General features: G+C 48.8%; 1 protein-coding gene across 1 annotated transcript in view; it reads left to right on the plus strand.

The window, feature by feature from the left end:
• TIMM50 (translocase of inner mitochondrial membrane 50) overlaps positions 1 to 21,580 on the plus strand; it is a 37,464-nt gene extending 15,884 nt beyond the window's left edge. The window contains exons 4-11 of the mRNA XM_060275460.2: positions 3,654 to 3,675; positions 12,547 to 12,605; positions 14,627 to 14,746; positions 15,129 to 15,233; positions 17,045 to 17,143; positions 18,915 to 19,071; positions 20,004 to 20,110; positions 20,978 to 21,580. Coding sequence (XP_060131443.1) covers positions 3,654 to 3,675; positions 12,547 to 12,605; positions 14,627 to 14,746; positions 15,129 to 15,233; positions 17,045 to 17,143; positions 18,915 to 19,071; positions 20,004 to 20,110; positions 20,978 to 21,079 — 771 coding nt within the window. The 3' untranslated portion in view covers positions 21,080 to 21,580. The remainder of the gene's footprint in view (positions 1 to 3,653; positions 3,676 to 12,546; positions 12,606 to 14,626; positions 14,747 to 15,128; positions 15,234 to 17,044; positions 17,144 to 18,914; positions 19,072 to 20,003; positions 20,111 to 20,977) is intronic.
• The last annotated feature ends 3,995 nt before the right edge of the window (positions 21,581 to 25,575 follow it).

Below are 25,575 nucleotides of genomic sequence, written 5' to 3' on the forward strand. Positions count from 1 at the left end.
GCGTGCTATGGTCCATGGGGTCACGAAGAGTCGGACACGACTAAACAACTAAACAACAACAACAAAGACATACCCACTCCCTGCTCCCTTATTCTTGCAGCAAGAGGGCATGAAGGAGTAAGCCAGCCCATAGAACTTCTTGAAGGCAGAGGCTTTCTCAGTTGTGGGTCCCTCCCCATCGTCCATCAGACACCTGGAAGGGAGCTGGGCAATGCAAAAGCAGTTTTTGAGACTCGTGTTGAATCAGGATTACTAAAAGAACTCCCTGCTATAGTTACCCTTTGAAAAATATGTTGGCACTGTGAGCTTGAGATCTGTGATTGAAATGGGGGCTCATGGGCTCTATAGTATCTAAACATGGGGCACATGAGGGTCAGGGTGATTAGGGCAGTGTTTATAGAAACATGCTGTGTGGAGGTTGCTGAAGCCTCTTCATTGATTGCACAGCGCAGCTCTGTCCATTTGATGCAGCGCCACGGCTTAAAGGTGTGAGAGCCATTTGGCTGCAGCCCCAAAGCTCAAGTTACTTTGTCAAGCACAAAATGGAATACCCCCCAACTCAAAAGTGGTAGCTGACTCCTAAAAGCAGAGGTGTCAGGTGTTGGGGATACGTCCCCTAGTCATGGCTGGTTGTGGTTAATGCAAAGAAGCACCCCGGACATGCTCATTGTTGCCTTCAACATTGTGAGTGTAGTCTCGTGGCAGTGGGCTGAACTCTCACTAGTAGCTATACTGTAGATGCCTTTGTTTTGCTTGGGTGTCTGTCACTGGTGGGGCCCATCAGGATGTGCCAAACCTGGACAAGGGACAATTTGTGCTAACCTGGAGGAAGAAAAATGGGTCAGAGCAGTTTCCTTTCCCCTACGGCATTTAACGCATCATTTTGCATCACAGCTGGGCAAATTTGCCATTTATTTATTTATTTATTTATTTATTTATTGCATTTATCTCCTACCTCCAAAGAGCTTAAGGTGGCGCGCATGGCTTTCCCCCTCCTCAATTAATCCCCACATTAACCCTGTGAGGTAGGTTAGGTTGAGAGGGAGTAACTGGCTCAAGGTCACCCTGTGAACTTCATGGCTGAGTGGGGGGATTTGAACCCTGGTCTCCCAGGTCCTAACCCAACCTTCTAACAACTACACGTGGGCTTAAATCTGCAGTGTGGCAACTATTTGGTGACTTGAGATCACCAAATACTCACCAATTGCTGCCTGAAAAGAGTTAAGGGATATTTCTAATGGTGATAGCAAGTACTAAGAGAAAAGAGATTGATCGAGGAGCGTCTGATTTGTTTCTGTACCTTTCACACTAATTACATTTGATTCCATTGGCCATTTCATTGAGATTCCATTGGGAAGAGGCATATAAATGGAGAGGCTTTTCATACCCTGCCTTTACACAATAGATCAGGGAAGCTCACACCATTGATCGAAACAATTTGTAAGAGCTTTATACAATAGAAGAAGTAAATAGTCCTGTTCGATGGACAGCTGACTTCCAGAGCCACTTGCTCAATGCCACCTCCGGAATCCGTGACAAAACCTCCATTGCTTCAAAATCCTGTTTCTTGTCTTCCTAGGGCAGCCTTCGCCAACTCTGGTGCCCTTTGGACTACAACTTGCATCAGCACCAGGATGCAAGTCCAGACAGCTGGCGGACACAAGGATGGCGAAGGCTGCCCTAGGGCATCTGTGCGTAGGTGCAGCAAAGGCAACTCCTGAACCCAAATTGTGGCTTCGACCAGCTCTGCAGAGCAAACAAAGCCCCCCTAAGCCATATCAATTCCCCTGTGTGTGTGTGTTGTACCAAAGTGTTGTCTTGCTAAGCTTCCTCCCTGTCTGGGTCTCTACTGTATCCTGCCTGACCTTTTTAAAAATAGGTCCCTGCTCCTGGAAGGGTGCTGTGGGTTATGGGAAATAAATACACCCCCGCCACAAACACACACACACAAAATCCCAACAATAACCCATGTTTTCTGTGTGTGCCACTCTTCCTTCCTGTTGCCCATTTTGACCCTGCCTGTTTTCCACTGACCCGTCTGCATTGGCGGAACAGCCAGCACAAAACCGCTGTCCACAGCTGCCACATCCCTGAGGTAGTTGCTGCTCTGTAAACATTTAAGGAAGGAAGGAAGGAAGTCGTGCCGCTGCTATACAGCATCGTTCCAAGAGCATTTTAACTGGGGAGATTTGGCTGGCTTGTTGGAGACACCTGAGCAATGTATGCATCCATTCTGCTACAGAGCTCTAGCGCATGGGTAGGCAAACTAAGGCCCGGGGGCCGGATCAGGCGCAATCACAGACAGTCTGGGAATCAGCATGTTTTTACATGAGTAGAATGTTTCCTTTTATTTAAAATGCATCTCTGGGTTATTTGTGGGGCAGAGGAATTCGTTCATATTTTCCCCCAAAATATAGTCCGCCCCTCCCAAGGTCTGAGGGACAGTGGACTGGCACCCTGCTGAAAAAGTTTGCTGACCCCTGCTGTAGCATGTAAGAATTGCCTCCCTGGATCAAGCTAACAGTGGGGAGGCAGCAAGGCGGGTGGCCTTTCCGAATGTCCAGCCTGGGCTATCTTCACCCTTGAAGATTATCTTGATCTCTCATGGCTCATTGACCCACATATTGATCTGTGGTGAGAGAGAAGCCTTTCTCACTGCAATACCTCAAGGACCACCTCTCTCCATATGAACCTACCCAAACCCTGCAATCATCATTTGAGGCCCTTCTTCATGTGCCCCTTCCACGAGGGGTCCAGAAGGTGGCAACACTGGAACGGGCCTTTCCTGTGGTGGCTCCCTGTTTGTGGAATGCTTTCCCCAAGGAGGCTTGCCTTGGGCCTTCATTACATACATTTAGGCACCAGGTGAAAGCGTTCCTTTTCTACCAGGCCTTTGGCGAATTAAGCAATCTATGGCCTTTTAAACTGGGGGGGGGATATGGTTTTGTTTGTTATTGTGCTATGTATTTTTGTAATTGTATACTGTAAATCATCCTGTGATCCTCAGATGAAGGGGGTGTATATAAATTAAATGAATAAAACGAATCTAGGCCAAATGAGTCTATAAAGATGCATTTCCAATTTCAGGGTTTTCTGGTGCCCATCAAAGGTAAAAGGCAGCTGCATGTTCCCAGGTGGGAATTTGGATCCTCTTGGTCCAGAATCTTGAATTGGTTGGGCTTCTCTGTACAATTTTCTTTTATTGCTGATAACATAGGAACACCCGGGCTCTTGCTTCATAGGGCTGAACAAGCTGAAATTAGGTAGTAAAACACTTGCATGAAAATTTTTCCTCTAGCTTTGCTTGCTTTCAGGATAGGTGTGTTGCTGTGATTTTTTTAAATTGTGTTTTAAGGCTGATGTGTTTGCCTCCCTGGGCTCCTGTTCGGGGGGAAGAACAGAATATAAATGTAATAAGTAAACAATCGATGAAGCCCGAAAACTGTAAAATGGTGTGGGTACAGCTGTTGCGGAGGTTATAAGACATAAAAGATAAAATAGTAATTGTAGCTAAGCCTTACTTATGCTTGGTCAGAATAAATGAACTGCGAAATAGACGCACTCACAGGCTGTTTCCCCTCTGCTCTTGCCTTGTGACTTGAAACATGCTGTGGAGTCGAAAGAATTATACAACCTTCTCTTTCTCTTTGCAGATCCCCGATGAGTTTGATAATGGTGAGTAGACAGACCATCCTTCCTGCTTTTTAAAAGTCGCCTTGATATGTTGGAGTCACAGCCAGCTAGGCGGAGGAGAACCCTTGTTGGTAGCATTGGAACACTTGAGAAAGAGATGTTGGGGGAAATACTAGGGGCCTTTCTGTGCCTCAGAATACCTTAGTCAGCACTTGGGCTTTTTATGTTTTAAGAATCCCATGCTTTCATCCCTACAAATATGCCAATTCCCACCTCAGATCTTTCAGTACAGATGCTGTTTTTTTGCAGGCGTGTGAATGTTTTGAATTATCTCCTGAAGTTGTTGTAATGGCTAGTCAATCAAAGTGGAACTGGAGCAGCTGAAAAGCCGTAAGGTTCATGCTTTTGATAGAGGACCTGACAACTAGTCTCTGTGGTACTTTCTCAGCACAGTGATGAGCCCTCAACATTTGTGTGGACCAGATTTGAGAGCGAAACAGGTACTCTGGTGGCTTCTAAGGCCTGTTGGGCAGCTTTCTGAGTGCTAATAGAAGAGAGCTTTATGCATGCTCTGGATGGAAAATTGGAGAGCATGATGACTAGCGGAAGTGTCATTGAATGCAGCATTCCCCAGCCTGGTGACCTCCAGGCACTTTGAACTCTCCTTAGCCCCACCTGGCATGGTCAGTGTTTTGGGCATGATGGGAGCTGCAGTCCCAACAACATCTCCAGAGAGCACCAAGTTGGAGAAGTCTGAAGTATCCTGTGTTGCAGCCTGACCTTAAAGCTGCACAGAACAAATTTTAAAAACACTAGAATGGGAGAAAGCGCCACTGTTCTTAGTTCTCATGGTTTTACATTAAAGTTGCTGTTTGACCCAGGTGCAACTTGGGACATGATAACATTTCGTACCTTGTGTGCATCAGTAGATGTTCCCTGCTCAGGCACCTTCTTCGCAGCTCAAGGCACATCTGATAAAAGCCTGAGCCAGTTTTTAGAGTTTTAAATTTGTGCCGCCAAGTGCCTTCGACACTTCAGTATTTAAGCAGCTGAGAAGTCTGGTGGGGCAGGCTGGGAGAGATGAAATGCCCCAGAAGTTAAGCTATAAATATGTTAATTCCTTGATGTGTTAAACTGGAGAGTAAGGGAACTGCAACAGGCATGACCTGCTCACCCACCCACTTTACAGGGGGGGGTTAAAACCCCATGTAACACTTCCAGGAATAAGCTGAATTGCTTTACATTTCTAATTGGACGAGTGAAAGGTTTGGGGAGGAGGCTTTTTTCTGCGGCTGCCTTGAGAGCAGATGTACTGGTGCATGAACAGCACTCCTGCCCCTTGTCGAGAACAGAAGGTCAGGCGGAACTTGTGCCGGGGGGGGGGGGGAGAGTTCACAATGCTTCTGCTGCGTACCACATACACCCAACCCCCCCCCCAGTGCCCGTTCTTGGGGGCTCCTAGAGGCAAAGAGCAGTCACTGAGGTTACGATGTGAATGAATGAAGAGACAGGGGAGAGGGGGGTGCGAGCGTGTGTGTGCCTATCCCCCGGGGCAAGGCAAAGCCATAGGCATTCCAGATGTCCTCTTTAGCCATTCCGCTTTTTGAAGAGAGAGGGGCAGGTGGAGAGGCAGATTTCAAAACAGAATCCTGTGGGGAGCAAGAGCTTTGGGCCAGACTCTAAAGCAGCTTCCTCCAACCTGGTGCCCATTCAGGTGTTTCAAACACCAGAATGACCAGTGGCCCAGAGCGATGACGGGGGTTGTCGTCACAAATACCTGGAGAGAATCAGGTTTGCGGAGGCCTCGCCTTTTCCGTACCATTGGCGTGTCTTGGTTGCCTGAGATTTTGCTTTGCAGCTCCCAGTTTAACTGGGACGACACCCTGTGTGAGCCTCTGGCCCACGGGGGGGGGGGGGGCAGACGTGATTCTCTCCTCAGAACGCTACTTGGAGTGCTTAGTTTCGACTCTTAACTTTGGGTGTCTTCGAGGGTCCCGTTCCGCTGAGCAACAGTCTTCTTCCCAGCAGCCCCTCCCTGGTACATCGTCAACAGCATTTGCCCCTTGCCAAAAATGCACACTTTTGAGCTTGCTTTAGTGAAGACACTCAGGCTATTTCTAGCTCCCTTGTCCTGAAATACTTGCACATGAGTGGGGTTATTTATTTATTTATTTATTTAATAGGCTTTCGTAGTCCAGGAGTTTCAAAAGCAAATGGAGGCTCTTGGGGGGGGGGAGTCTGTACAATAGAAGGCCAGATGGAACTTAGTGCAGGGCTTTCAGAAAGCAGATTGCCCAGTTAGGGGAACTTTTCTGATTAAATGTGTAGGAAACCAGTAGGGAGGGGAGTCCGGCTTTGGGGAGGGTGGGTTTTTTTGTGTTCCTTGTTTTTGGGGGTTGTTTTTTTTTTGCCTGGGATAGGAAGCTTCTTTCACCAGCTTCTTTCAGCTGGCCTGGCATATGCTCCCAGCAGATTAAAAGGCATTCTCCAGTCATGGCCCCATTGTTGCCCACAATAGATTTATTATTTCTCTTCCCCACCCCCACCCCTCCTCACCCCATTTACACTTCCCACCACTTTCCCTGCCGTCCAGATTTTCAGTTAACTCCCCAATCTCATCCACTCATTGACAGAAAGTTGTACAGGTTCCTGTTGGCACGTTTTGTGTAAGCTGCTCTGTCCCAGTCCTTGCACTGGGAGCACCGGAATTGCTCTCTGTAACCCTTCTTCACTCTGTTGTTGTTTAGTCGTTTAGTCGTGTCCGACTCTTCGTGACCCCATGGACCATAGCATGCCAGGCACTCCTGTCTTGCACTGCCTCCCGTAGTTTGGTCAAACTCATGTTCGTAGCTTCGAGAACACTGTCCAACCATCTTGTCCTCTGTCGTCCCCTTCTCCTAGTGCCCTCAATCTTTCCCAACATCAGAGTCTTTTCCAAGGATTCTTCTCTTCTCATGAGGTGGCCAAAGTATTGGAGCCTCAGCTTCACGATCTGTCCTTCCAGGGAGCACTCAGGGCTGATTTCCTTAAGAATTGATAGGTTTGATCTTCTAGCAGTCCATGGGACTCTCAAGAGTCTCCTCCAGCACCATAATTCAAAAGCATCAATTCTTCGGCGATCAGCCTTCTTTATGGTCCAGCTCTCACTTCCATACATCACTACTGGGAAAACCATAGCTTTAACTATACGGAGCTTTGTCGGCAAGGTGATGTCTCTGCTTTTTAAGATGCTGTCTAGGTTTGTCATTGCTTTTCTCCCAAGAAGCAGGCGTCTTTTAATTTCGTGACTGCTGTCACCATCTGCAGTGATCAAGGAGCCCAAGAAAGTAAAATCTCTCACTGCCTCCATTTCTTCCCCTTCTATTTGCCAGGAGGTGATGGGACCAGTGGCCATGATCTTGGTTTTTTTGATGTTGAGCTTCAGACCATATTTTGCGCTCTCCTCTTTCACCCTCATTAAAAGGTTCTTTAATTCCTCCTCACTTTCTGCCATCAAGGTTGTGTCATCTGCATATCTGAGGTTGTTGATATTTCTTCCGGCAATCTTAATTCCTGCTTGGGATTCATCTAGTCCAGCCTTTCGCATGATGAATTCTGCATATAAGTTAAATAAGCAGGGAGACAATATACAACCTTGTCGTACTCCTTTCCCAATTTTGAACCAATCAGTTGTTCCATATCCAGTTCTAACTGTAGCTTCTTGTCCCACATAGAGATTTCTCAGGAGACAGATGAGGTGATCAGGCACTCCCATTTCTTTAAGAACTTGCCATAGTTTGCTGTGGTCGACACAGTCAAAGGCTTTTGCATAGTCAATGAAGCAGAAGTAGACGTTTTTCTGGAACTCTCTAGCTTTCTCCATAATCCAGCGCATGTTTGCTATTTGGTCTCTGGTTCCTCTGCCCTTTCGAAATCCAGCTTGCACTTCTGGGAGTTCTCGGTCCACATACTGCCTAAGCCTGCCTTGTAGAATTTTAAGCATAACCTTGCTAGCATGTGAAATGAGCGCAATTGTGCGGTAGTTGGAGCATTCTTTGGCACTGCCCTTCTTTGGAATTGGGATGTAGACTGATCTTCTCCAATCCTCTGGCCATTGCTGAGTTTTCCAAACTTGCTGGCATATTGGGTGTAGCACCTTAACAGCATCATCTTTTAAAATTTTAAATAGTTCAGCTGGAATATCATCACTTCCACTGGCTTTGTTATTAGCAGTGCTTTCTAAGGCCCATTTGACTTCACTCTCCAAGATGTCTGGCTCAAGGTCAGCAACCACACTACCTGGGGTGTACGAGACCTCCGTATCTTTCTGGTATAATTCCTCTGTGTATTCTTGCCACCTCTTCTTGATGTCTTCTGCTTCTGTTAGGTCCTTACCACTTTTGTCCTTGATTATGGTAATCTTTGTACGAAATGTTCCTTTCATATCTCCAATTTTCTTGAACAGATCTCTGGTTTTCCCCATTCTATTGTTTTCCTCTATTTCTTTGCATTGCTCATTTAAGAAGACCCTCTTATCTCTCCTTGCTGTTTTTTGGAAATCTGCATTCAGTTTCCTGTATCTTTCCCTATCTCCCTTGCATTTTGCTTGCCTCCTCTCCTCCGCTATTCGTAAGGCCTCGTTGGACAGCCATTTTGCCTTCTTGCATTTCCTTTTCCTTGGGATGGTTTTCGTTGCTGCCTCCTGTATAATGTTACGAGCCTCCATCCATAGTTCTTCAGGCACTCTGTCCACCAAATCTAAATCCTTAAACCTGTTCCTCACTTCCACTGTGTATTCATAAGGGATTTGATTCAGATTGTATCTTACTGGCCCAGTGGTTTTTCCTACTTTCTTCAGTTTAAGCTGGAATTTTGCTATAAGAAGCTGATGATCTGAGTTACAGTCAGCTCCAGGTCTTGTTTTTGCTGACTGTATAGAGCTTCTCCATCTTTGGCTGCAGAGAATATAATCAATCTGATTTCGATGCTGCCCATTTGGTGATATCCATGTGTAGAGTCGTCTCTTGTGTTGTTGGAAGAGAGTGTTTGTGATGACCAGCTTGTTCTCTTGACAGAACTCTATTAGCCTTTGCCCTGCTTCATTTTGAACTCCAAGGCCAAACTTGCCAGTTGTTCCTTTTATCTCTTGATTCCCTACTTTAGCATTCCAATCCCCTGTAATGAGAAGAACATCCTTCTTTGGTGTCATTTCTAGAAGGTGTTGTAGGTCTTCATAGAATTGGTCAATTTCACTTTCTTCAGCACCGGTAGTTGGTGCATAAACTTGGATTACTGTGATGTTAAAAGGTCTGCCTTGGATTCGTATCGAGATCATTCTGTCATTTTTGAGATTGCATCCCATTACAGCTTTTGCCACTCTTTTGTTGACTATGAGAGCCACTCCATTTCTTCTACAGGATTCTTGCCCACAGTAGTAGATATGATAGTCACCCGAACTGAATTCACCCATTCCCTTCCATTTTAGTTCACTGATGCCCAGGATGTCGATATTTATTCTTGTCATCTCATTTTTGACCACATCCAGCTTACCTCTATCCATGGTTCTTACATTCCAGGTTCCTATGCAATATTTTTCTTTACAGCATCGGACTTTCCTTTCGCTTCCAGGCATATCCGCAACTGAGCGTCCTTTCGGCTTTGGCCCAGCTGCTTCATCAGCTCTGAATCTACTTGTACTTGTCCTCCGCTCTTCCTCAGTAGCATGTTGGACGCCTTCCGACCTGAGGGGCTCATCTTCCAGCGTCATAACTTTTATATGCCTGTTGTCTTTGTCCATGGAGTTTTCTTGGCAGGGATACTGGAGTGGCTTGCCAGTTCCTTCTCCAGGTGGATCACGTTTAGTCAAAACTCTCCACTATGACCTGTCCATCTTGGGTGGCCCTGCATGGCATAGCTCATAGCTTCTCTGAGTTATTCAAGCCCCTTCGCCACGACAAGGCATTGATCCATGAAGGGGCTTCTTCACTCTCCTTGTATCTTTTACACACACTTATTTAACAGTCAGCTTACTTCACCCTAAGGAATATTTTCCCAAGCTGAAGTCGCTTAGCTTTTAAAATAGCCCATCATTCATTGTGAGGTGTCTTAACACAGCGTTCCCCAAACTTGGGTTTTTTTGGACTACAATTCCCATCATCCCTAGTTAGCAAGACCAGTGATCAGGGATGATGGGAATTGTAATCCAAAAAAAAAAACAGCTGAAGACACCCAAGTTTGGGAAATGCTGTGCTAGCATTTTACAACATAGAATGGAAACAGCAGTAAACAGGCAGGTGAAATCAATAGCCCAGGTTCAATAAACAGAAGCAGAAGCAGCGCAAGAAACAAAGCCAAGCATCTTTAAAATGAAGGATGTTTAAAAAAAAAAAGACTGTCTTCAGCTTCCTTTGAAAAGACAGCAGGGAGGAGCTGGATCTCAGGAGAGAAATTTAAGGCTGCCATAGCGAAAGCCCTGCTCCTTATAGAGCAGGGCTGGGGAGCCCATAGCCCACCAGGTGTTGCTGAACTACAACTCCCATCAGCCCCGTCAAACATGACCAGTTGCCAGGGATGATGGGAGTTGCAGTTCAGCGGCATCCAGAGGGCCAAAGGTATAGTTTTAAATGTTTGACGTTTTACTGTGTTTGATGTTTTAATTTGTTGGAAACCGCCCAGAGTGGCTGGGGCAACCCAATCAGACGGGCAGCACATTATTATTATTTTTATTTTATTTTATTTTATTTCCCACGTCTGTTGTTGGGGCTAATGTACATCAGATGGAAGCCAAAGCAAAGCCTCTTCAGAAGCTCCCAAGTGCAGGTGGATGAGTGGGAGGAGAGCATTCCCTGAGTCAGAGAAATCCAGTCTATTAGATAATTTAATATATGGTGCAAAATGATCTAAATTATGCTGCCAACCCCCTCCCCCCTTCTAATTATCTAGCCTATTTACATATACAGAGCTGGAAGACTGATCCTGTCCTTGGTTGCAGCAAACCAGATATCAAAAGCTTTAGGGCAGTTACAGTTTATGTAAATAAATACCAATTATTTGAGCTTTGTCCTCCTTTGTTCTTGACCAGCGAATGCCTGCCAGAATTTTTAAGCTGGTTTCTAGAAAACAAAACTAATGGCCTTAATTTTTTTTATAGCGTAACATCATAGGTCACTAGAAATGTGCAGACATTGAAGCAAGTGTTTGAAGCGGTGTGGCTTTCCAGGCAGCTTCCAAACAAAAGTAGCAACTCGCTTTGAAATCAGTCGACAACATAGACCAGGGGTCCCCAGACTTACGGAGCGGCGGGCCGGTGCCCGCCGCGCCGACCGCGCGGTGGGCCGGACTGCAGGGGAGTGCGCGCGCAGCGGGCCGGAGGGCGGGGGAGTGCTCGCCCGTGCGCATGCGCACACGCACACGGGCGGAAAAAAAATCGGCGAAAATCGCTTGTGCGCATGCGTATGGGCCTCCCCCGACCCGGAAGTGCACCAGAAATGACCTCTTCCGGGTCGGGAGAGGCCCGTGCGCATGCGCACAAAGGATTTTCGGCGATTTTTTTGCCGATTTTTCAGATCGCCGCTGCGCCGCGCGCCGTGAGAGCGGGCGGCGGCAGCGGGCGGCGGGGGTCGTCGCGGGCCGGATTGGAAGGCCGATTGGGCCGCATCCGGCCCGGGGGCCGTAGTTTGGGGACCCCTGACATAGACCGTATTATCGTGGCCAGTTGCATCTTTCTGTGGTGCACCGAGCCTCCTCAAGTAAAGCCTTGTTTCTTCTTACAGGCTCTGTTGAACAAGAGAAGAGATTGATCTAAAACTTAGAACAGATTCTGGTGTCTCCAAGTTGGATGAGCATTAATACCAGTTTAACTTCATTCCTTCCTGTTGCAGCCAACTGTTTAAAAATGAGGCATTTCAGTCTGGTGGTGGCCGGCAGCAGCCTCTCAGCCAAATTCCACCATATAAGCCCCCAGCAGACACCTGAATCCCTTTCGCTTGTGTGTTGGTGCAGCCAGTCATCCACCCCAGCTGCTCAGCTTGAATTATCATGACAATGGCTCCCAAATTACGCTCCATTCAATGCGCCTGCCTTTGATTGATTAACTTACAGTTTCTGTTTGAATAACCCTGGCGCTAAGATGCTGAAGCTGTAATCTCAGAGGGATAGTTAACAGCGCTGGTGTGGGACTGTGGTCTCTGCTCACACGCTCTTTCTTCTTCAGCCTGACCTCTGCTTAAGTGAGCTGGTAATTGAGGAATCCATTAGTATTCTTTTGGAAGGACTGCAGGACTCCGCATATGTTCAAACTGCATCAGATGGCTTGGGGGGGACTGGAAAGGGGGTGTTACAGAACAGGGAGCCCCGGCTAAGCTGCCAGCCACAGAGCTGTGCTTGGTTAATACCCATTCACAGATAGATTTAACTTTTGGCAGCCTTACGCTTACTAGCTGCAGCAGCAACAGAATCATAGAATTGCAGACTTGGACAGGACCCAAAGTGTCATCTAGCTCAATCCCCTGCAAAGGCAGGAATCACAGCTAAATATAACTTCTCTTGGTTCTGGGAACGCTTTTCAGTCCAGGGGGGAGTTTTTTCTTCCCAGTGATAAATGAAACAACAAGCGAGGTTGAACATAAACTGGCTTGGAACAGATATAACTGGAATAGCTTATCCAGCCCCCCCCCCAAAAAAAAGATCCCCAGGAAGTGTAGTTCTTGATTTCTGAGGGAGCTGATACTGTTTTGCTAGGTCCCCCTAGATTCTCTGCCTGAAGCCTTGACAGTTAAAGCAGAAAGGTACATCTACGTGACTAAAGTCTACTACCTCCTTGACAAGAAATCCCCTCCCAAGGATTTGGAGGGAAGAAATGAAGTTCAGACACGTGCAGAGCATGAACTCAGGTGCCTTGCCATTTTTGCAAACTATTTCTCAATTGGCTTTCAGATCCAGTAGTGATCCAGCAGCTCCGAAGATCCTACAAATACTTTAAAGATTACCGGCAGGTGAGTGAGGCTTCCCCTAAGTGTTGGCAGGAACTGTATCCTAACTGGGTTTTGAAAAAGGTAAGTCGCTGTGCAGGCACTTCTGTGTCCCAAGTGCTCAGGCCCTCAGATCTGTTCCTGGTTGTGGAGAAACACAATGAGACCTTAACACTCCTTTGCCAGTATTAAGTGCCGTGACCAGAAGAAAAGCTGGTTTTGTTTTCTCCCGTTGCAACACCTGTTTGCAAATGGATGCTGCTACTCTGAATTCTTAGCAGCAGTTTTGTTGATTTCAGCCCAAGGGCACCCAGAGCCTTTGTGTGCGTGTGCCAGTGGCTCTGAACTCTTTCTTCTGTCGGCTTTATGCTCTGCATTTAAGCCAATGTCATGGCTTATTATGGGTTTGTATATTGAAAACAGTTGTTTCTTTTCCACACACACACAAAGCTCAGAACTTATAAGTGGCTTTTGAAGATGGACTCTAGGCATCTTACCGATGAGCTAGTTTTATTTAAACCAAATCTTACACAAAGGAATGCAGGAATCACAGGTAAAAAGCCCCTGACAGATGGCTATCCAGCCTCTGCTTAAAAAACAGCCCAGGTTCCAGCAGAGTCCATTCACCTGTCAAATAGCTCTTCCCTGCAGAACGTTCTTCCTGACGTTTAGTTGGAATCTCCTTTCTTGTGATTTGAATCCATTGGCTCAGTTTCTACCCTCATGAGCAGCAACTCCCCCCCCCCAAAAAAACAAGCTTGCCCTTCAGATATCTGAAGATGACTGTCATATCACCTCTCAATCTTCTCTTCCCAAACGACCCTTGTGAGATTGAAGTGTGTGCAGGTGGATGGACTGGTTAAAAAAAAGGAAACAGACCACCAATCAACAAGCCTGACAGGCCTTGAGTTTCTTGTGACAGTATCTGTATGGTTTCTGCTCCTGGTTTACACCTCTGTGCCTCTTGCTGCTGCTGTGTGCTGAGAATCCCATCTGCCGCCAGGGTAATAAAATCGCTGGCCTGAACTCTGCCATTGCCAGCTTGCAAGCTGCTTTGAGCCTGACAGCTTTGCTTTGCTTGGGCGCTCATGTTCCTTTTAAGGACCATCACCAGGCACAGCTGGGGGGGGGGGGAGTCCGCTCTACAAAGACTTTATCCTTGTAGCAGCTGCAAGAACACACCTTGGCTTTTTGGTCTGTCTGGATACTGTGAAGACTGGCTTTAAAGCGAACTGCAAAGTTTGAAGGACTTTGCAAAAAAAAGAAAGACTTGCACTTGTACTCTCGTGTTGTGTTTCTCCGCTTAATTGAAAGAAATAATAAAATGTACAGTCCTGGCTTGACTTGCCCTCTCCCATAAGGCAGAACAACTGTTTGGACACAATTGAAGCAGTCTGGATCCTCTCCTCTCTATGCAGCTCCAGAACAGCAGCTGCTGCTGTTGCTGTTGCTGTTAATTATTTCCCTCCTTTTTACCAGACCAGAACTGAAGGTGTCTTACATCAGATAATGAAAGATAATAGTTAGAAAGTAATTAAACTCCATTAGCTTTGGCTGGTAGCCCTACTGTGCCCCAGTGTCAGGGGTCCTCAAACCTTTTCAGCAGGGGGCCTGTCCCCTGCCTCTCAGACCTTGTGGGGGGCTGGGCTATATTGGGGGGGTGGACGAGGGATGATGAGCAGTGGGTGAAAGGGCTGTGGAGAGGGACTGGCACCAATAAAGCCCAGCCCCCTTCCTCCTCTAGGCAGGGTGGGGAGAAGCCAGGAGGAGGAGGCGCTGCCGCCATGTGAGGGAGAGGGAAAGAACGTGCGCGCTGGCGATCCACGTGGCTATTCCTGGACCGTCCACAGGCTGTATTTAGAAGGCAGTTGTGCCTGATTTGGCCCACAGGCCTTAGTTTGCCGACCCATGCTCTAGGTGGACAGAGACAGCCTAACTTCTGTCTCTTACACTCTGGTAACCTCTAAGTTGGACGCCCCAAAGGAAGGAAGGACCTGTCCTCCACTTTCTTAACTGCTGCTGCTCTCCGTTTGTGTCTTTTGCAGATGATCATAGAGCCAACCAGTCCGAAGTTGCTCCCAGACCCCCTGAAGGAGCCCTATTACCAGCCCCCTTACACTCTAGTCATCGAACTCACAGACGTTCTCCTTCATCCGGAATGGTCGGTGCGTATCCACCCTGGTGCAACATTTAGGGAGATGTAGCAAACGTACTCATTTCCCCCCTCCCCATCTGAGTATTGCTTGGTCAGATTAAGTGATATGGTAGCCTGTCCCTTGACGGACAGTATAGGGGGAGCCATTGACTGTTGTCTGCACTCCTGTTTGCAGTGCAGTAGCTGAGATATGCAGTAAGAGCTGCCTTAGTATTTTGTTTCCCGGGGGGGGGGGGCGCTGTGGACTTTTCCTGGTCTCCTGCCAGCATTGATCCATGCTGGTTGGCAAGTGCTCTTTCTGTGCAGCTGGTTCTGTATCTTTCTCCCAAGGCTCCACTTTCTCGCCTCTTGTACCCCAACTGCCCTGACGCTGTCTCTCCCCCCCCCCCCAGTTAGTGACCGGCTGGCGCTTCAAGAAGAGGCCAGGCATTGACAACCTGTTCCAGCAGTTGGCACCTCTCTTTGAAATCGTCATCTTCACCTCTGAAACAGGCATGGTAAGTGGTCTGTTGCTGCGTCCTGCCAGGCATGGCTTGGCTTCCTTAGTCCTTGAGCTACCGGTAGAGCAAGGCAGAGTCAGCTGCTGACGCTGGGAGCATCCCGGGAAGCAAAGATGGCTCTGCCTAGGCAGAAATATAGGTGTGCACCACTTTCCTCCTCCAGCAGTGTATTCCCACACAAACCCTCTCTCCTCCTCTTGTGGGTGTGATTTTGTGGGTGTTCAGGGTGTTTTAAGGAGGGCTGCAGGGGTGCTTCTCTACCCGCAGCCACTCAGGGGGGCTAGAAAGTGGGAGAGCCGTGAAGGGGGTTGTAAGAATGAAGGACTTAAAAGGGTTGTGTGAATGTAAGAGCCCAGAGAAAGCAGATCAAGGCTGGAGGCCCCCCCCCAAAAAAAAATCTTACACGTTTACAGTAAATCATGCAACTCAAGCACACTTGCCATATTTTGCTTTTGATGGATGTGGGGGCAAGGACATGAAAGCTTCACCCCAGCTGCTGTTTCCGCCAGCAGACTGTTGCCCATACGTTCCCATCTTATCTCCGGAACCATGTTAGATGTTTGCTGTTTCATTAAAAAATAAAGAAACACTGGGCTTCTTGAGATTCTGAATTCTGTGCCAGGTGCCACATCCCACATCTGCATGGTGCAGGGGCTGGCAGGGGCCCACAGTTGTGGTTGGGGTCCCCAAAGCCTTGCAGCGGACTCAGGAATTTGTGTCCTGTAGGAGAGGGCCTGCCTGCCTGCCTAGCACCTCCTGGGTCAGCCTCCTCCCTTCCACTTCTCCTTTCTCACGCTTGAGTGGCGGGAGGGGAGTCCCACAGGGGAGCGTGCCGCTGCTCATTTGAATATGTATGGGTCCAGTCGGACCGCCATTCAGCCCATTGAATCCAGGCTATTACTGTGCTAATTGAGTGGGCCTGTCCTTGTGGGGAGAGAACAACAGCACGGCCAGGAGACTTGTGGGCAGAAGACAAGGGAGCAGCCTGGCTTGTTTGCTCTTAGCACATGTGATTCTGTTAAACCCAAGTCTAAAGCGCTATCTGCGTTCAGAGCTGTGGCTCCGGTAAACGGGGCAAAAGGACAACGTGTGTTAATCTGCAATGCTTCGCAGTTTTAGCAACCACTCGGTGACCCCTTCCTAAGAGAGCAGACAAATTAAAGAGGGTGTTTTCTGGTAGCTGGCCCACGTTTATGGAATGCCTTGCAGGGAAGCTCTGTCGAAAGCCTAGCCTGAGCATATTTGGGGAGTGGTGCAGAGTTGTCCAGTTTTGAACCGGATGTTAGCACCTGTCTGTCTTGATGGGAGAGTGTGCCTTTGGGTGTGAAGTCAAACTGTCAGAAGGTTACAGGAGAGATCTGTTTTGTTGCAGCTGGGGCAGATGAATTTTAAGCGGCAGCCCTGGCCTATGAGAAGCCGCAGCCAAGTCCCGTTAGTGGCAAAGTGCTCCACAGCTGGCCAAGACCTGAGGCACAGGTTGGCACAGTATCCTTTGGGGGGGGGGGGATGCGGCTTGTTCCCCAAAGGATGTGCCTGAGTTGCATGATTTACCGTACACAAGATGTGTAAGAATAGGCAACCCAGACCCTTGAGACACGTGCTTTATCTTTTTGTGTGTGCATGTAATCAAGCTGTGTGTTTATTCGGGAAATAAATGTGCCGATAAGGCCTGCTGAGCAAGTATAGTAAGCAGCTAAACGGCATCATATAGAAAGCACCTTCACTTGCTCTTCCCACTGTTCCAAAGACAGATCTTGGAAATGTTTGGGGCATGTGAGATGATTCCGCTTTACCCTTCTCCATTCCAGACCGCTTTCCCCCTCATCGACAGCGTGGACCCTCATGGGTTCATCTCCTACCGGCTTTTCCGCGATGCCACACGCTATATGGATGGGCACCACGTGAAGGTATTTGCAGCCAGGCTTTACACGGCAGGTGGGGTGGGGTGGGGGGAAATCCCCAGTGGTGTCTATGGCCTTGTGTGTTCGTGCGCACGTTTATCTCTGGGTGGAGACATCTGGATGGCACCAGGTTGTGCTTGTCATCCCTCTGGGGGAAAGTTATGTCTTTCACAATCAGGATTTTGCTTTTTCTTCCTCCCCTCCACCTGCAAACGCATCTAATACTTCTGGGAGGGTTTGCTCTTTAGTGAGCATCGATTAGACCACCCGCTTAGATTCCCAGGTTGGATCCCCGGTGCCTCCTTTGAGAGCTGTTGCCAGTTAGGGGTGAGGGTGGGCTTGGCGCTTGACGCAGAGTCCCAAAGAGGAGAGCGCCGGGAGGAATTCTTTACCCTTTTACCAGTTGCATGCTGAGTGCTGGCTGAGCATCTTGATCTTGGCCTCTTCCTGTATTGCCTTAAAATCACTGAGAACTGGCACGCTGGAATCTTGACGCTTCACACTGGCACAGGGTTAAGTTCCAGAGAACCCAGAGGGGCTTAATGCGAGTGAAAATCCACAGGAATGCACCGCAAGGGGGACTGAGACCCTTTGAATGTCCCGACGCTCCCAGTGGGCCTCTGGCAAAGGGACGCTGGTCCTCCCTATCTGCATCTCCTTGCAAAACGACGTTATGCAGCAACCCGAGCCTCCCTTGCAGCCCTGTCTCCACAGCTGTGTTTCGAACCTGTGGCCCCTCTACCCAGCCTAGGCGAGTGTGAGGCTGAAGCAGCAGGTGCCCTCCTTATGTTCCGCAATGCGGGTTCCCCTGTGTCTGCGCTCCACAATAGAGTGCGGATGGCTTTGCGTAGTCGCTGCAAGCCAGCCTGCCTTCTGTCTGTCCTCCTCCCTCCCTCCCTCCCTGCACCTCCCATCTGCTGCCCCAGAGTCCGTGGGGTGTCTTTTTCTCTCCATGGCATGTGCGCTTCTGCCTGTTGTGGATTCTCTTTCTTTTTCTAAGTGAAAGCGGGGCAGGGGTGGGGGGAGGGGTGGCAGGCAGGCAGGCAGGCTGTGGAAGGGAGCAAGGAGTTCTCCCCCCACCTCCTGTGAGGAGTGGTCCTGATGTTCCTCAGAGGTGGTAAAACTGCAGAAGGCTCGTACTGTAGCTGCAGAGTTGAAGGCGGGGAAAGAGGAAATAACAATCCTATAATGAGGGAGCTTTTGATACAGCTGGAATGCCCATGTGAGTGAGGCGTGGGGGTGGGGGGGAGTATTTAATGGGACAGTCGAAAGAGGAATTGCTTTTATTCTTTCAAAGAAAATAGTTTTGCATTGTAAGGGAGATTCAAATCAATTTCTCCCTGCCTGGCCCCCTGAAGTTTCTTATTTGGAAGGAAAGTCACAGCAATCTTAACGTTATTGTGACACAAGGCAGGTCCTGTGCCTGTATTGCAGAAATTGTTACCTGGATTAAGATTATATATTAAATTCAAAACGCCAAGGAAAGACCAAGTTTCTGAAGCAGAAGGGGGGGCAGGGAGGAATCTTCACCAGGAAATTCAAAGGCTGTATTAGATTGCAAGACACAGTTTCCATTTCAAGCTCTCTTGAACCTCTCAGGGCCTTTGACCCGTTTCTCTTATTGTCAAGTAGGCTGGGGAAATTGCACCTTGGAAAGTTTCTGCATCTCTTGCAGTGTGCAGGCCCGTCCTAAAATGCCTGTTCAGTTTTTTCGGGGGAAGCCAGCCATGTCTGCTGGTGACCTCTCCAGCCTGCCTCTGTGTCTTCCTCTCGCTAGGATATTTCCTGCCTGAACAGAGATCCTTCGAAAGTGGTGGTGGTGGACTGCAAGAAGGAGGCATTCAGCCTGCAGCCCTTCAATGGCATGGCTCTGAAGAAGTGGGACGGGAATTCGGATGACCGGACACTCTTCGACCTTGCTGCCTTCCTGAAGAGTAAGGAGACATTCGCCCAAAATAGAATCCTAGAATTACAGGATTGTAGAGTTGGATGGGACCCCCAAGGTCCATCTAGTTCAACCCCCTGCAATGCAGGAATCTTGGCTGAAGCATCCATGACAGGTGGCCATCCAACCTCTGCTTAGAAACCTCCAAGGAAGGAGAGTCCACAACCTCCTGGGGGAGACTGTTCCACCGTCAAACAGCTCTTGCTGTCGGAAAGTTTTTCCTGAGGTTTAGTTGGAATCTTCTTTCTTGTAACTTGACTCCATTGGTTCGAGTCCTGCTCTCCAGAGCAGAAAACAAGCTTGTTCTCTCTTCCACGGGAACTGGCTAACCCAGCCTTTCTCAACCTTGGGTTCCCAGATGTCGTTGTACTACAACTCCCATCATCCATAGCCAGCAGGGGCAGCAGTCAGGGATGATGGGAGGAGTTTTCCAGCAACACCTGGGAACCCAAGGTTGAGAAAAGCTGGGCTATAGGTCGTGGGACGAGCCTGCCCCAAAGCATTTGTAGGTTTCCCAAACCCTGTCCAAGGGTATTCAATGAGTGCCTGTTCCACATATCCATGGCAGTGTCAGCGTGCAGAACTTCAAGGCCAGACAATCTCCTGTTTCGAAACACAGCAAATTTCTGACTCCTACCGCTGCAGAGAGGAGCTGCATAACGTGTAGGCACTGCTGGGTGGAATACAGGAAACCAAGGAGGAGACAGGTCTTCTGCCTTCTTCACTGCCAAGGCTAGGGCTGGGGAAAGGATCCTTGCCTGAAACCCTGGAGAGAGTAAACAGTACTGAGCTAGATGGAGCAATGGTCTGACTCGGGGACATACGGAAGCTGCCCTCTACTGTGTTACTAATACATAAAATGTGTTCCATGATCCAGGCTGATTCTCCTTTAATGCTTGTTGCCTCCTTCTTGCCTGGCAGCCATTGCCTTGAGTGGCGTAGAAGACGTCCGGACAGTGCTGGAAAACTACTCCTTGGAAGAGGACCCACTGGAGGCATTCAAGCGCAGGCAGTCACAGCTGGAACAGGTGAGGAGGAGTGCAGAGTCAGGGCTGGGGGCTTTTTCTTTGGGTGGGGGAGGCTGCTACTATGGTGAAGCCCTTAAACACGGTCAGGGTGCTGGGATTGCAGAGTCACTGTCCCAGTCACTTTGTTGGGAATTCCTGGTTTCTCTGCTAATAAAGTATAAATATTTTAGCTCATTTAGAATGTTCAAAGCCCAATGTATTAACACTACCATCTCGTATGGTGAGGCCAACCCAGTGGGCAAAAATGGTGCAAAAAAAAGCTCACACTGAATCCAGATCTTAGTCTGAGAGTGGCTTTTGCAGATAGTGGGGTCCCAGAAGATTTTTTTTCCTTCCATTGCCATGTCTTGGTTGGTTCTCCTTTTTCTCCTTCCCAGTGGATCAAGGGAAGGCAGGTGCCTCAGAGGATCTGCAGAATGCCTTCTCCGCGCAGTGGCCTAGTTCAGCCTCACATTAAACCATAGTTTAAAGCAAACCATGGCTTACTGTGATGTGAGCAGCATGCTGGTGCATGCAGCAAAAAAAAAAAAAAGTTCACGCAGCTCTTCCCCTCCACTGCTGTGGTCCTGCAAACAAAACAAGCACCTGAGTCTGCCCTGCCCTGCCATTCGATCCTGGGCTTGTGGTTTGTTTTTCTCCAAGCCCACCCTGGGCAAGCAACCAAGGTTTGCTGATCATCTGCATGAAGGCAGTTTAAAAACAAGTCTCTGGCTTAACGTGGCATGTGAGCCAGGCTGCTGAGTTACTCTGCTAGCCTCCTTGACACATCCACATGTATGGGAATGGGATCGGCAGGGCTTGGGGCGGCAGCCTTCTTGATTCCTTGGTGATGACCAGGCTCTGTTTGTGTTGCGTGTCCTTTTGCAGGAAGAGCAGCAACGCCTCTCTGACCTCTCCCAGCACAAGAAGCAGCAGCTCTTCCTGGGCTCCCTGGCAAGCCGGCTGTGGCCTCGCTCCAAGCAGCAGTGACGCCGGCGCCTTCAAAGGACAGCCACACTGCCTGCAGAAACGGACTCCTCAGCCGCTCTGGTCTCTGGAGGTGGCAGCCACACCCGAGGGTGCGGCACAGACTTTGCCCCACAAAGCCAGGGGTTGCAAGAGCTGACACCCTCCGTCTCATCCTTCCCTTAAGTTCCAGCAGCAGTATCCCCATCGAGGCTTGGACCGCTGTGTCCATGGACTGGGATCTCTTTTTTCCAGGGGAGGAACTCTTCTGGAGCAGCAGGATCTTGGGTGGCCTGTTGAGCAGCCTCTCCTGTGCGCAGCCAAGGAAGTGAGCCTCGCCATCCCAGCCAGGAAAGGGGGGAGGATGGGGGCGCGCGCCGTGTTCTCCTAGATAGCCTCCGGACCGGTCTCTCGCATCCTGTTATCATGTTCCATTCAGGCTCCAGGCCGTGCTGCTACTCTTCTGGGGCAAACGGAAATGAATGTTGGGTGTACTCTGAAATAAATGGCCATCTTTCTAGCGAAGGCACTCTCGGGCCTTGTTTCCCCAGCCAGAATGTGTGAATGCGTGCGCTCGAGTCTTCATACTCTTATTAGATGGAAACCTGCTTCCTAAGAGACTGCCTCTTTTCCAGCGCGACTTGGAGGGAGCCAGATTCCCTGGCCCCACCTTCTCCCCACCTTGACATCTCAGTGCAGGAAAGTCCGCTCCAGTCTTCATCCGGAGTCCAGATCCGGATGTAAACAGGAAAGAGAGCCAGCTGGGGATATGCTGGGCTAGGGTGGGGTGGGGTGCGGAGGGCTGCGGGCTTTTATAGGGGAGGAGCACACGGCCGCCTGAGGGGATTTAGCTACTGCTCCACTTTTGTGCTGCATTTTTAAAAAACGACTTGTCAGTAAAACCCTCTGGGGCAGGGATTTCTACTGGTGCTCGGGACTTCCCCGCTCAGCCCAAATATATAATACATGATTTGCTGCGCAAATAACGGAATGTTGGACAGCTCAGCATCTTAGGAACACCAGTTTCAGTTGACCAAATTGCCGGACTCAGGAGGAAAAGCTGGGCAATAGGAGTTGGGTGGGAAGCTAATACGTTGGAAGTGGAGAGGAATTTGTAGATCAGGGGGTGGGGAGTTGGACTGTCTGTAGCTAAGGAATGTGGTCAAAAGCAGCTTTGCCCAGAGCAGCCACCCAGGTAGCAGGAGAGCAAAGATGTGCTGCAACAGCTCGGAGTTGCTGCAGCAGGGTCAGGTGTGATCAATACCTACAGCGTATACCTACAAGTGTGAGTCCTTAGTTCCAGCTTCTCTGACTGTGAACTGGCCGTGACGGCTGCCAAGTGCCGTGTGAGCAAACCAGTTTCAAACCAAAGCACAGAGCATGCCCCCGACCCCCAGCATCTGTGCCCAGCCCACGTGGCACAGCGAGGCCTGGTCCCTCTTGGATTAACAGCAGGCCTGGTGAGTCCCTGGCACCGTTTCCCTTCCTGGTCTCTTTTCCAGGGCAGCTGAAAATGCTGTGTTTGTGTGTGTGTGTGTGTTTTTCCGCCTTCCTTACCTTATTCTTCTTAGAAAGAATGTAAGGGGGGGCGGGGACAGACACTTCCTGACAGGAACTGAATCCAGATCTTTCCCACACTCTCCCCCTCCCTTCTCTCCTTCCCCCAAAGAAAATCCCTTTCCAGGCTGTCTTAAGGTGGGGAACATGAGGGGAATAAACAGCTGGAGGCGGAGAGGCACAGAAGTGTTTAGAACATAAACAGGACGTGACTCTGGAAGGAGGTCTGCATCCCCTCCTGGCTGCTTTTTAAATGCAAGGTTACTTTGCACTGATATCCCCCCCCCTTGCAGCCAAACAACAGGAAGGAGAGGGGGTGGCTTCTCTGTGCGCCTTTTGTGTTGGGCGGAGTAATTTCAGACTTGTCGGAGGAGAGGGGTGGCTTCCAAAAAGCCTTGCATAGGTTTGTTTGTTTTTCAAAAGCATACAATGCCAAATTTTAAAAAAACCAACAACACTGGAAGGTCAGAAATTAACCTAAGCATGCACATCCAGCTACACCGTAAAGAGGACACCTCCTACCCTACCAAAATGAAAGATGAAGACCAATTAAGAGCCAAATCCCTTGGGAAATAGGAGTGCCTTTGCCTGAGCTCTACAGGTAGGCAATGATGGTGCCAGGCAAGGTTTCCCAGGGAAAACATGCCACAGTTGGGGAGCCACCACTGAAAAGGCTCGTTCTCTCTTGACTTCTTCCTGCATCCTGAATTGGCTGTTAACACTTTGGGTAGCGTAAATAGTGTGGTATTTGTTGTATTGATCAGTGCTAAGCTGATCCCATCATCGTCATCATGTGATGGAAGAGTTCTGTTTATTATCTATTCCATTTATATCCCACTTTTTCTTCCAAGGAAAAGGTGGGATGTTATCTCATTGTTATGAATAAGATAACAAGGAAAATAAGGTTTGTTGATGGCCACACATTCCATGCTTTCTTGACTGCCTTGACTCAAGGGGTATCGCACGTGGTTCTCTTCCTCCCCATTTTATCCACACAACAACCCTGTGAGGTAGGTTCAGGCTCAAGGCCTGTGGCTGGCCCAAGGTCACCCAGTGAGCATGACTGAGCAGGGATTTGAGCCCTGGTCCCTCCTGGGTTTTACACACTAACCACTACACCATGCTGAGGGTTGAGGCCCAGGTGCTGGTTCTGCTGAAGGTGGCTTGGCTAAGGCAGCACAGATGCTGTGTTGAAAACTATGGACAATCCAGCCTTCACACACACCCCAGCTGTTCTGTACAGCAGTCTGCTGGGTCTGATAGTCCAAAACAGCTGGAAGACCTCAGGTGTTTGGGGGGGGGGGAGGCTGCATTAAGTGTCCCCTAAAAAGCTGCAGGTTGCTGAGCTGATGTTTTGCACCTAATTCAAACCTCATGCTCTGCCTCGAAGCTTGGGAGGCAAGAGGCTGCTAATCTGGGATGTAATTGTCCTCTATTTCCCCTTCTCTCACACACACAACAAGGTTGCAGTTTGACTTGCAGGGCCTGCGTCCTTCCCCCCCACCTCCGATAAATAAATAAACCCCAGTGTTGCCAAGGTCTTGTCTCATTGCTTCCTGTTTGGCGTGTATAATGAATCCGTTTCCTGCACCTTTTGACATTACCTCACCCTCGGCTTGCTGTTCTGCATCCCGCTTCTCCCCCCCCCCCTCCAGCCTCCCGTTGCTCACCCAGGCTGGTTTAGTAGAGCAGAAGCTGCAAGAGGCGCGATTCAGCGTGTGTTGAAGATAACCTGGAGGGTAATGTGGCTGTGCAATTTGCTGCTGCAAAGTTGTATGTTTCGGAAACGAGCACTGTCTGTCCATAGCTCAGTGGCTGAGTACATGCTTTGCCTGCAGAGTGTTGCCGGCCCTGACGGTGACCTTCCCAGTTAAAAAAGGATCTTGACGGACATAAGAAGAGCCTGCTGGATCAGGCCAATGGCCCATCTAGTTCAGCATGCTTTTCGCACGGCGGCCAACCTTTGGGGAACCTGGAAACAGGACCCAAGCAGAAGAGCTAGCTTGTCCTGTGGCTTCCAGCAACTGGTATTCAGAAGCGTTGCTGCCTCCCAACTGCAGGCAAGAGTATCAGCATTGGGGCTAGTAGCCGTCAATAGCCTCGTACCTGAACTTGTCCAATTCTCTCTTAAAGCTGTCGAGGTTGGTGTCTGTCATTGCCTCCTGTGGGAGGGAGTTCCATAGTTCATGAACGTTGATCTGTGCGCTGCTCTTCTATGGCAAACTCGAAGCAGCTCACAACCACAAAAAAAAGTTTACACGATCTTTCGCTAAGAAATACACGACATTGAATTACTGTGGTCATATAAATGACAGGCAAATGAAAGCCTTTTGTATCAACTAATATGCAATAAAATTAAATGGTCCGCTCACGAGTAAATCCTTAACAGTGCACAGCAATACCATAATCCAGCAAAGATCTCCAAACCTAAATGTTGACTCTAATCAATACCCCTAATCAACAGTCCCTAATCAATACCCCTACCAGGCACTCAAGGAGCAATGAATTTCAGAGTTTCCTGGGAATAGTGATTGATTGACAAACCATTCTGAGAATTGCAGCTGTGTGAGGGGAATAGGGGACCTAATGATTCTCAGCGCTCTTTACAAACTACAGCTCCCAGGATTCTTTGGGGAAGCCATGACTGTTCCAATGACTGGTATGATACTGTTTAAAATGTATAGTGCACATGGAGCCCTTGTTGATCATTCGTTCCAATTTGTTGGCAGGGGGGTGTTTATAGGTTTTCCCATTAATCATTGGTTCGTCCCACACTTCTTGGTGTGTATCCCTGTCACTTTCCTAGCTGCAAAAAGTCTTGCTTTTTCTTTTCAGTGGATTTGTTGCACTAGAACAGGTATCCCCAAACTGCGGCCCTCCAGATGTTTTGGCCTGTAACTCCCATGATCCCTAGCTAACAGAACCAGTGGTCGGGGAAGATGGGAATTGTAGCCCAAAACATC

This window comes from Zootoca vivipara, chromosome 6, assembly GCF_965207765.1.
Source record: "Zootoca vivipara chromosome 6, rZooViv2.hap1.1, whole genome shotgun sequence".
Taxonomy (NCBI): Eukaryota; Metazoa; Chordata; class Lepidosauria; order Squamata; family Lacertidae; genus Zootoca; species Zootoca vivipara.